The following is an 11462-nucleotide window of genomic DNA, read 5'->3' as shown; positions in this document are numbered from 1 at the left end:
CCCAGAGACTTCAACACCCAACACTCTTCCTCACACTCCCACACTAGTACACCAGGAACACCAACACCAGCCAGGCACTAGGTTTCGGCTGGTAACACGTCACACCACATTCAACAGGGCAAGGGACATAAAACTGGCTTTCTAACGTTAACTTTCACACGCCCCTTGTTTTGGGAGAAGGTTAGGGTGTTGGTTTGTACTACGCTTGGGTCTTTTGACTTTGCTATGGGGTCTTGTCTTAATACAGGTCTTGCTATGGGGTCTTGTCTTTATACAGGTCTTGTTATTGGGTCTTGTCTTAATACAGGTCTTGCTTTGGGGTCTTGTCTTGATACAGGGCTTGCTATGGGGTCTTGTCTTAATGCAGGTCATGCTATGGGGTCTTGTCTTAATGCAGGTCATGCTATGGGGTCTTGTCTTAATACAGGTCTTGCTTTGGGGTCTTGTCTTGATACAGGGCTTGCTATGGGGTCTTGTCTTCATACAGGTCTTGCTATGGGGTCTTGTCTTAATGCAGGTCATGCTATGGGGTCTTGTCTTAATGCAGGTCTTGCTATGGGGTCTTGTCTTAATACAGGTCTTGCTATGGGGTCTTGTCTTTATACAGGTCTTGTTATTGGGTCTTGTCTTAATACAGGTCTTGCTTTGGGGTCTTGTCTTGATACAGGTCTTGCTATGGGGTCTTGTCTTAATACAGGTCTTGCTATGGGGTCTTGTCTTGATACAGGTCTTGCTATGGGGTCTTGTCTTCATACAGGTCTTGCTATGGGGTCTTGTCTTGATACAGGTCTTGCTATGGGGTCTTGTCTTGATACAGGTCTTGCTATGGGGTCTTGTCTTCATACAGGTCTTGTTATTGGGTCTTGTCTTGATACAGGTCTTGCTATGGGGTCTTGTCTTGATACAGGTCTTGCTATGGGGTCTTGTCTTAATACAGGTCTTGCTATGGGGTCTTGTCTTGATACAGGTCTTGCTATGGGGTCTTGTCTTGATACAGGTCTTGCTATGGGGTCTTGTCTTGATACAGGTCTTGCTATGGGGTCTTGTCTTGATACAGGTCTTGCTATGGGGTCTTGCTGTGGGGTCTTGTCTTAATACAGGTCTTGCTATGGGGTCTTGTCTTAATACAGGTCTTGCTATGGGGTCTTGTCTTAATGCAGGTCTTGCTATGGGGTCTTGTCTTCATACAGGTCTTGCTATGGGGTCTTGTCTTCATACAGGTCTTGCTATGGGGTCTTGTCTTAATACAGGTCTTGCTATGGGGTCTTGCTATGGGGTCTTGTCTTAATACAGGGCTTGCTATGGGGTCTTGTCTTAATACAGGTCTTGCTATGGGGTCTTGTCTTAATGCAGGTCATGCTATGGGGTCTTGTCTTAATGCAGGTCTTGCTATGGGGTCTTGTCTTAATGCAGGTCATGCTATGGGGTCTTGTCTTAATGCAGGTCTTGCTATGGGGTCTTGTCTTCATACAGGTCTTGCTATGGGGTCTTGTCTTAATACAGGTCTTGCTATGGGGTCTTGTCTTAATACAGGTCTTGCTATGGGGTCTTGTCTTAATGCAGGTCATGCTATGGGGTCTTGTCTTAATGCAGGTCTTGCTATGGGGTCTTGTCTTAATGCAGGTCTTGCTATGGGGTCTTGTCTTCATACAGGTCTTGCTATGGGGTCTTGTCTTCATACAGGTCTTGCTATGGGGTCTTGTCTTAATACAGGTCTTGCTATGGGGTCTTGCTATGGGGTCTTGTCTTAATACAGGTCTTGCTATGGGGTCTTGTCTTAATACAGGTCTTGCTATGGGGTCTTGTCTTAATGCAGGTCATGCTATGGGGTCTTGTCTTAATGCAGGTCTTGCTATGGGGTCTTGTCTTCATACAGGTCTTGCTATGGGGTCTTGTCTTCATACAGGTCTTGCTATGGGGTCTTGTCTTAATACAGGTCTTGCTATGGGGTCTTGCTATGGGGTCTTGTCTTGATACAGGTCTTGCTATGGGGTCTTGTCTTAATGCAGGTCTTGCTATGGGGTCTTGTCTTACTACAGGTCTTGCTATGGGGTCTTGTCTTAATACAGGTCTTGCTATGGGGTCTTGTCTTGATGCAGGTCTCGCTATGGGGTCTTGTCTTAATACAGGTCTTGCTATGGGGTCTTGTCTTGATACAGGTCTTGCTATGGGGTCTTGTCTTAATACAGGTCTTGCTATGGGGTCTTGTCTTAATACAGGGCTTGCTATGGAGTCTTGTCTTACTACAGGTCTTGCTATGGGGTCTTGTCTTAATACAGGGATTGCTATGGAGTCTTGTCTTACTACAGGTCTTGCTATGGGGTCTTGTCTTAAGACAGGTCTTGCTATGGGGTCTTGTCTTGATGCAGGTCTTGCTATGGGGTCTTGTCTTAATACAGGGATTGCTATGGGGTCTTGTCTTGATGCAGGTCTTGCTATGGGGTCTTGTCTTGATGCAGGTCTTGCTATGGGGTCTTGTCTTAATACAGGTCTTGCTATGGGGTCTTGTCTTAATACAGGTCTTGCTATGGGGTCTTGTCTTAATACAGGTCTTGCTATGGGGTCTTGTCTTAATACAGGTCTTGCTATGGGGTCTTGTCTTAATACAGGTCTTGCTATGGGGTCTTGTCTTAATACAGGTCTTGCTATGGGGTCTTGTCTTAATATATGTCTTGCTATGGGGTCTTGCCTTAATACAGGTCTTGCTATGGGGTCTTGTCTTAATACAGGTCTTGCTATGGGGTCTTGTCTTGAAACAGGTCTTGCTATGGGGTCTTGTCTTAATACAGGTCTTGCTATGGGGTCTTGTCTTAATACAGGTCTTGCTATGGGGTCTTGTCTTAATACAGGTCTTGCTATGGGGTCTTGTCTTAATATATGTCTTGCTATGGGGTCTTGCCTTAATACAGGTCTTGCTATGGGGTCTTGTCTTAATACAGGTCTTGCTATGGGGTCTTGTCTTAATACAGGTCTTGCTATGGGGTCTTGTCTTGATGCAGGTCTTGCTATGGGGTCTTGTCTTGATGCAGGTCTTGCTATGGGGTCTTGTCTTAATACAGGTCTTGCTATGGGGTCTTGTCTTAATACAGGTCTTGCTATGGGGTCTTGTCTTAATACAGGTCTTGCTATGGGGTCTTGTCTTGATGCAGGTCTTGCTATGGGGTCTTGTCTTAATACAGGTCTTGCTATGGGGTCTTGTCTTGATGCAGGTCTTGCTATGGGGTCTTGTCTTGATGCAGGTCTTGCTATGGGGTCTTGTCTTAATACAGGTCTTGCTATGGGGTCTTGTCTTAATACAGGTCTTGCTATGGGGTCTTGTCTTAATACAGGTCTTGCTATGGGGTCTTGTCTTAATGCAGGTCTTGCTATGGGGTCTTGTCTTAATACAGGTCTTGCTATGGGGTCTTGTCTTAATACAGGTCTTGCTATGGGGTCTTGTCTTACTGCAGGTCTTGCTATGGGGTCTTGTCTTACTACAGGTCTTGCTATGGGGTCTTGTCTTAATAGAGGTCTTGCTATGGGGTCTTGTCTTAATATATGTCTTGCTATGGGGTCTTGCCTTAATACAGGTCTTGCTATGGGGTCTTGTCTTAATACAGGTCTTGCTATGGGGTCTTGGTCTTAATAGAGGTCTTGCTATGGGGTCTTGTCTTAATACAGGTCTTGCTATGGGGTCTTGTCTTGATGCAGGTCTTGCTATGGGGTCTTGTCTTAATACAGGTCTTGCTATGGGGTCTTGTCTTAATACAGGTCTTGCTATGGGGTCTTGTCTTAATGCAGGTCTTGCTATGGGGTCTTGTCTTGATGCAGGTCTTGCTATGGGGTCTTGTCTTGATGCAGGTCTTGCTATGGGGTCTTGTCTTAATACAGGTCTTGCTATGGGGTCTTGTCTTGATGCAGGTCTTGCTATGGGATCTTGTCTTAATACGGGTCTTGCTATGGGGTCTTGTCTTAATACAGGTCTTGCTATGGGGTCTTGTCTTGATACAGGTCTTGCTATGGGGTCTTGTCTTGATACAGGTCTTGCTATGGGGTCTTGTCTTAATACAGGTCTTGCTATGGGGTCTTGTCTTAATACAGGGATTGCTATGGGGTCTTGTCTTGATACAGGTCTTGCTATGGGGTCTTGTCTTAATACAGGTCTTGCTATGGGGTCTTGTCTTGATACAGGTCTTGCTATGGGGTCTTGTCTTGATACAGGTCTTGCTATGGGGTCTTGTCTTGATACAGGTCTTGCTATGGGATCTTGTCTTAATACGGGTCTTGCTATGGGGTCTTGTCTTAATACAGGTCTTGCTATGGGGTCTTGTCTTAAGACAGGTCTTGCTATGGGGTCTTGTCTTAATGCAGGTCTTGCTATGGGGTCTTGTCTTAAGACAGGTCTTGCTATGGGGTCTTGTCTTAATACGGGTCTTGCTATGGGGTCTTGTCTTAATACAGGTCTTGCTATGGGGTCTTGTCTTAATACAGGTCTTGCTATGGGATCTTGTCTTAATACGGGTCTTGCTATGGGGTCTTGTCTTAATACAGGTCTTGCTATGGGATCTTGTCTTAATACGGGTCTTGCTATGGGGTCTTGTCTTAATACAGGTCTTGCTATGGGGTCTTGTCTTAATACAGGTCTTGCTATGGGGTCTTGTCTTGATACAGGTCTTGCTATGGGGTCTTGTCTTAATACAGGTCTTGCTATGGGATCTTGTCTTAATACGGGTCTTGCTATGGGGTCTTGTCTTAATACAGGTCTTGCTATGGGGTCTTGTCTTAAGACAGGTCTTGCTATGGGGTCTTGTCTTAATGCAGGTCTTGCTATGGGGTCTTGTCTTAAGACAGGTCTTGCTATGGGGTCTTGTCTTACTACAGGTCTTGCTATGGGGTCTTGTCTTCATACAGGTCTTGTTATTGGGTCTTGTCTTAATACAGGTCTTGCTATGGGGTCTTGTCTTGATGCAGGTCTTGCTATGGGATCTTGTCTTAATACGGGTCTTGCTATGGGGTCTTGTCTTAATACAGGTCTTGCTATGGGGTCTTGTCTTAATACAGGTCTTGCTATGGGGTCTTGTCTTGATGCAGGTCTTGCTATGGGATCTTGTCTTAATACGGGTCTTGCTATGGGGTCTTGTCTTAATACAGGTCTTGCTATGGGGTCTTGTCTTAATACAGGTCTTGCTATGGGGTCTTGTCTTAATACAGGTCTTGCTATGGGGTCTTGTCTTGATGCAGGTCTTGCTATGGGGTCTTGTCTTAATACAGGTCTTGCTATGGGGTCTTGTCTTAATACAGGTCTTGCTATGGGGTCTTGTCTTAATACAGGTCTTGCTATGGGGTCTTGTCTTAATACAGGTCTTGCTATGGGGTCTTGTCTTATTACAGGTCTTGCTATGGGGTCATGTCTTGATACAGGTCTTGCCATGGGGTCATGTCTTGATACAGGTCTTGCTATGGGGTCTTGTCTTAATGCAGGTCATGCTATGGGTTCTTGTCTTAATACAGGTCTTGCTATGGGGTCTTGTCTTAATACAGGGCTTGTTATGGGGTCTTGTCTTAATACAGGTCTTGCTATGGGGTCTTGTCTTAATACAGGTCTTGCTATGGGGTCTTGTCTTCATACAGGTCTTGCTATGGGGTCTTGTCTTAATACAGATCTTGCTATGGGGTCTTGTCTTAAGACAGGTCTTGCTATGGGGTCTTGTCTTAATACAGGTCTTGCTATGGGGTCTTGTCTTAATACATGTCTTGCTATGGGGTCTTGTCTTGATACAGGTCTTGCTATGGGGTCTTGTCTTGATACAGGTCTTGCTATGGGGTCTTGCTGTGGGGTCTTGTCTTAATACAGGTCTTGGTATGGGGTCTTGTCTTAATACAGGTCTTGCTATGGGGTCTTGTCTTGATACAGGGATTGCTATGGGGTATTGTCTTGATACAGGTCTTGCTATGGAGTCTTGTCTTAATACAGGTCTTGCTATGGGGTCTTGCTATGGGGTCTTGTCTTAATACAGGTCTTGGTATGGGGTCTTGTCTTCATACAGGTCTTGCTATGGGGTCTTGTCTTACTACAGGTCTTGCTATGGGGTCTTGTCTTCATACAGGTCTTGCTATGGGGTCTTGTCTTAATAGAGGTCTTGCTATGGGGTCTTGTCTTAATGCAGGTCTTGCTATGGGGTCTTGTCTTAATACAGGTCTTGCTATGGGGTCTTGTCTTAATACAGGTCTTGCTATGGGGTCTTGTCTTCATACAGGTCTTGCTATGGGGTCTTGTTTTACTACAGGTCTTGCTATGGGGTCTTGTCTTGATACAGGTCTTGCTATGGGGTCTTGTCTTAATACAGGTCTTGCTATGGGGTCTTGTTTTACTACAGGTCTTGCTATGGGGTCTTGTATTGATACAGGTCTTGCTATGGGGTCTTGTCTTAATACAGCTCTTGTTATGGGGTATTGTCTTAATACAGGTCTTGCTATGGGGTCTTGTCTTACTACAGGTCTTGCTATGGGGTCTTGTCTTCATACAGGTCTTGCTATGGGGTCTTGTCTTAATAGAGGTCTTGCTATGGGGTCTTGTCTTAATGCAGGTCTTGCTATGGGGTCTTGTCTTAATACAGGGATTGCTATGGGGTCTTGCTATGGGGTCTTGTCTTAATACAGGTCTTGGTATGGGGTCTTGTCTTCATACAGGTCTTGCTATGGGGTCTTGTTTTACTACAGGTCTTGCTATGGGGTCTTGTCTTGATACAGGTCTTGCTATGGGGTCTTGTCTTAATACAGCTCTTGTTATGGGGTATTGTCTTAATACAGGTCTTGCTATGGGGTCTTGTCTTAATACAGGTCTTGCTATGGGGTCTTGTCTTGATACAGGGATTGCTATGGGGTCTTGTCTTAATACAGGTCTTGCTATGGGGTCTTGTCTTAATACAGGTCTTGCTATGGGGTCTTGTCTTAATACAGGTCTTGCTATGGGGTCTTGTCTTGATGCAGGTCTCGCTATGGGGTCTTGTCTTAATACAGGGCTTGCTATGGGGTCTTGTCTTAATACAGGTCTTGCTATGGGATCTTGTCTTAATACAGGTCTTGCTATGGGGTCTTGTCTTAATTCAGGTCTTGCTATGGGGTCTTGTCTTAAGACAGGTCTTGCTATGGAGTCTTGTCTTATTACAGGTCTTGCTATGGGGTCTTGTCTTAATACAGGTCTTGCTATGGGGTCTTGTCTTGATACAGGTCTTGCTATGGGGTCTTGTCTTAATACAGGTCTTGCTATGGGGTCTTGTCTTGATACAGGTCTTGCTATGGGGTCTTGTCTTAATACAGGTCTTGCTATGGAGTCTTGTCTTAATACAGGTCTTGCTATGGGGTCTTGTCTTGATACAGGGATTGCTATGGGGTCTTGTCTTAAAACAGGTCTTGCTATGGGATCTTGTCTTAATACAGGTCTTGCTATGGGGTCTTGTCTTAATACAGGTCTTGCTATGGGGTCTTGTCTTAATACAGGTCTTGCTATGGGGTCTTGTCTTAAGACAGGTCTTGCTATGGAGTCTTGTCTTATTACAGGTCTTGCTATGGGGTCTTGTCTTAATACAGGTCTTGCTATGGGGTCTTGTCTTGATACAGGTCTTGCTATGGGGTCTTGTCTTAATACAGGTCTTGCTATGGGGTCTTGTCTTGATACAGGTCTTGCTATGGGGTCTTGTCTTAATACAGGTCTTGCTATGGAGTCTTGTCTTAATACAGGTCTTGCTATGGGGTCTTGTCTTGATACAGGGATTGCTATGGGGTCTTGTCTTAATACAGGTCTTGCTATGGGATCTTGTCTTAATACAGGTCTTGCTATGGGGTCTTGTCTTAATACAGGTCTTGCTATGGGGTCTTGTCTTGATACAGGGATTGCTATGGGGTCTTGTCTTAAAACAGGTCTTGCTATGGGATCTTGTCTTAATACAGGTCTTGCTATGGGGTCTTGTCTTAATACAGGTCTTGCTATGGGGTCTTGTCTTAATACAGGTCTTGCTATGGGGTCTTGTCTTAATAGAGGTCTTGCTATGGGGTCTTGTCTTAATGCAGTTCCTATGGGGTCTTGTCTTACTACAGGTCTTGCTATGGGGTCTTGTCTTAATGCAGGTCTTGCTATGGGGTCTTGTCTTAATACAGGTCTTGCTATGGGGTCTTGCCTTGATACAGGGATTGCTATGGGGTCTTGTCTTGATACAGGTCTTGCTATGGGGTCTTGTCTTGATACAGGTCTTGCTATGGGGTCTTGTCTTGATACAGGTCTTGCTATGGGGTCTTGTCTTGATACAGGTCTTGCTATGGGGTCTTGTCTTGATACAGGGATTGCTATGGGGTCTTGTCTTGATACAGGTCTCGCTATGGGGTCTTGTCTTGATACAGGTCTTGCTATGGGGTCTTGTCTTAATGCAGGTCTTGCTATGGGGTCTTGTCTTAATACAGGTCTTGCTGTGGGGTCTTGTCTTATTACAGGTCTTGCTATGGGGTCTTGTCTTAATACAGGTCTTGCTATGGAGTCTTGTCTTAATACAGGTCTTGCTATGGGGTCTTGTCTTAATACAGGTCTTGCTATGGGGTCTTGTCTTAATACAGGTCTTGGTATGGGGTCTATTCTTAATATAGGTCTTGTCTTGATACAGGGATTGCTATGGGGTCTTGTCTTAATGCAGGTCTTGCTATGAGGTCTTGTCTTAATACAGGTCTTGCTATGGGGTCTTGTCTTAATACAGGTCTTGCTATGGAGTCTTGTCTTAATACAGGTCTTGCTATGGGGTCTTGTCTTAATACAGGTCTTGGTATGGGGTCTATTCTTAATATAGGTCTTGTCTTGATACAGGGATTGCTATGGGGTCTTGTCTTAATGCAGGTCTTGCTATGAGGTCTTGTCTTAATACAGGTCTTGCTATGGGGTCTTGTCTTAATACAGGTCTTGCTATGGAGTCTTGTCTTAATTCAGGTCTTGCTATGGGGTCTTGTCTTGATACAGGTCTTGCTATGGGGTCTTGTCTTAATAGAGGTCTTGCTATGGGGTCTTGCCTTAATACAGGTCTTGCTATGGGGTCTTGTCTTAATACAGGTCTTGGTATGGGGTCTATTCTTAATATAGGTCTTGTCTTGATACAGGGATTGCTATGGGGTCTTGTCTTAATGCAGGTCTTGCTATGAGGTCTTGTCTTAATACAGGTCTTGCTATGGGGTCTTGTCTTGATACAGGTCTTGCTATGGGGTCTTGTCTTAATAGAGGTCTTGCTATGGGGTCTTGCCTTAATACAGGTCTTGCTATGGGGTCTTGTCTTAATACAGGTCTTGCTATGGGGTCTTGTCTTCTTACAGGTCTTGCTATGGGGTCTTGTCTTAATACAGGTCTTGCTATGGGGTCTTGTCTTAATACAGGTCTTGCTATGGGGTCTTGTCTTAATTCAGGTCTTGCTATGGGGTCTTGTCTTAATGCAGGTCTTGCTATGGGGTCTTGTCTTAATTCAGGTCTTGCTATGGGGTCTTGTCTTGATGCAGGTCTTGCTATGGGGTCTTGTCTTATTACAGGTCTTGGTATGGGGTCTTGTCTTAATACAGGTCTTGCTATGGGGTCTTGTCTTAATACAGGTCTTGCTATGGGGTCTTGTCTTGATACAGGTCTTGCTATGGGGTCTTGTCTTAATACAGGTCTTGCTGTGGGGTCTTGTCTTAATGCAGGTCATGCTATGGGGTCTTGTCTTAATACAGGTCTTGCTATGGGGTCTTGTCTTAATACAGGTCTTGGTATGGGGTCTTGTCTTGATACAGGTCTTGCTATGGGGTCTTGTCTTAATACAGGTCTTGCTATGGGATCTTGTCTTAATACAGGTCTTGCTATGGGGTCTTGTCTTGATACAGGTCTTGCTATGGGGTCTTGTCTTATTACAGGTCTTGCTATGGGGTCTTGTCTTAATACAGGTCTTGCTATGGGGTCTTGTCTTAATACAGGTCTTGCTATGGGGTCTTGCCTTAATACAGGTCTTGCTATGGGGTCTTGTCTTAATACAGGTCTTGCTATGGGGTCTTGTCTTAATACAGGTCTTGCTATGGGGTCTTGTCTTAATACAGGTCTTGCTATGGGGTCTTGTCTTGATACAGGTCTTGCTATGGGGTCTTGTCTTATTACAGGTCTTGCTATGGGGTCTTGTCTTAATACAGGTCTTGCTATGGGGTCTTGTCTTAATACAGGTCTTGCTATGGGGTCTTGTCTTGATACAGGTCTTGCTATGGGGTCTTGTCTTGATACGGGTCTTGCTATGGGGTCTTGTCTTAATACAGGTCTTGCTATGGGGTCTTGTCTTAATACAGGTCTTGCTATGGGGTCTTGTCTTAATGCAGGTCTTGCTATCTGTTCTTGTCTTAATACAGGTCTTGCTATGGGGTCTTGTCTTGATACAGGTCTTGCTATGGGGTCTTGTCTTGATACAGGTCTTGCTATGGGGTCTTGTCTTGATACAGGTCTTGCTATGGGGTCTTGCCTTAATAGGTCTTGCTATGGGGTCTTGTCTTAATACAGGTCTTGCTGTGGGGTCTTGTCTTAATACAGGTCTTGCTATGGGGTCTTGTCTTAATACAGGTCTTGCTGTGGGGTCTTGTCTTAATGCAGGTCTTGCTATGGGGTCTTGTCTTGATACAGGTCTTGCTATGGGGTCTTTTCTTAATACAGGTCTTGCTGTGGGGTCTTGTCTTAATACAGGTCTTGCTATGGGGTCTTGTCTTGATACAGGTCTTGCTATGGGGTCTTGCCTTAATAGGTCTTGCTATGGGGTCTTGTCTTAATACAGGTCTTGCTGTGGGGTCTTGTCTTAATACAGGTCTTGCTATGGGGTCTTGTCTTAATACAGGTCTTGCTGTGGGGTCTTGTCTTAATGCAGGTCTTGCTATGGGGTCTTGTCTTGATACAGGTCTTGCTATGGGGTCTTTTCTTAATACAGGTCTTGCTGTGGGGTCTTGTCTTAATACAGGTCTTGCTATGGGGTCTTGTCTTAATACAGGTCTTGCTATGGGGTCTTGTCTTAATACAGGCCTTGTGTTAATACAGGTCTTGCTATGGGGTCTTGCCTTAATAGAGGTCTTGCTATGAGGTCTTGTCTTGATACAGGTCTTGCTATGAGGTCTTGTCTTGATACAGGTCTTGCTATGGGGTCTTGTCTAGGATGTAGCCTTTTTTTCCGTGACTATATGCTTGTGTTTCAAGTTGCATGAGGAATTTTTCGCTCTTCAATCCCCAAAAAAGGGATTTATAATGAAATACATGAATTTCATAAGTTTTTTTTTTGTATTAAAATGTTTCAAAAATCATCAAATAAATGTCATTATCCTATCAATATTTTGTAAGTATACATTCACATAAAAACATTATCTGAAGGTTTTATTTTCATCAGTAAACATAACTATAAAGCCATAAACAGGTAACAAAAATTTATGAATTTTTTACCAAAGGTGTGTCTTAC

At 44.4% G+C, this 11462-nt stretch overlaps 1 protein-coding gene across 1 annotated transcript; it reads left to right on the top strand.

Moving 5' to 3' along the window:
• Nucleotides 1–225: 225 nt before the first annotated feature.
• Nucleotides 226–11214, top strand: LOC138863462 (mucin-19-like). The gene is made up of 24 exons (XM_070127614.1): nucleotides 226–667; nucleotides 788–937; nucleotides 1324–1623; nucleotides 1757–1876; nucleotides 2040–2365; nucleotides 3570–3690; nucleotides 3841–3990; nucleotides 4171–4320; nucleotides 4441–4770; nucleotides 4861–5160; nucleotides 5341–5490; nucleotides 5834–5953; nucleotides 6357–6476; nucleotides 6700–6819; nucleotides 6910–7209; nucleotides 7450–7599; nucleotides 8107–8226; nucleotides 8527–8592; nucleotides 8634–8789; nucleotides 8831–9076; nucleotides 9118–9207; nucleotides 9478–9753; nucleotides 10288–10420; nucleotides 11034–11214. The coding sequence occupies exons 1-24, from the start codon at nucleotides 226–228 to the stop codon at nucleotides 11212–11214; spliced, it is 4617 nt and encodes a 1538-aa protein (XP_069983715.1).
• Nucleotides 11215–11462: the final 248 nt, after the last annotated feature.

This window comes from Penaeus vannamei, chromosome 12 (genome assembly GCF_042767895.1).
Source record: "Penaeus vannamei isolate JL-2024 chromosome 12, ASM4276789v1, whole genome shotgun sequence".
NCBI lineage: Eukaryota > Metazoa > Arthropoda > Malacostraca > Decapoda > Penaeidae > Penaeus > Penaeus vannamei.
This window is presented reverse-complemented; position numbering and strand designations above follow the sequence as displayed.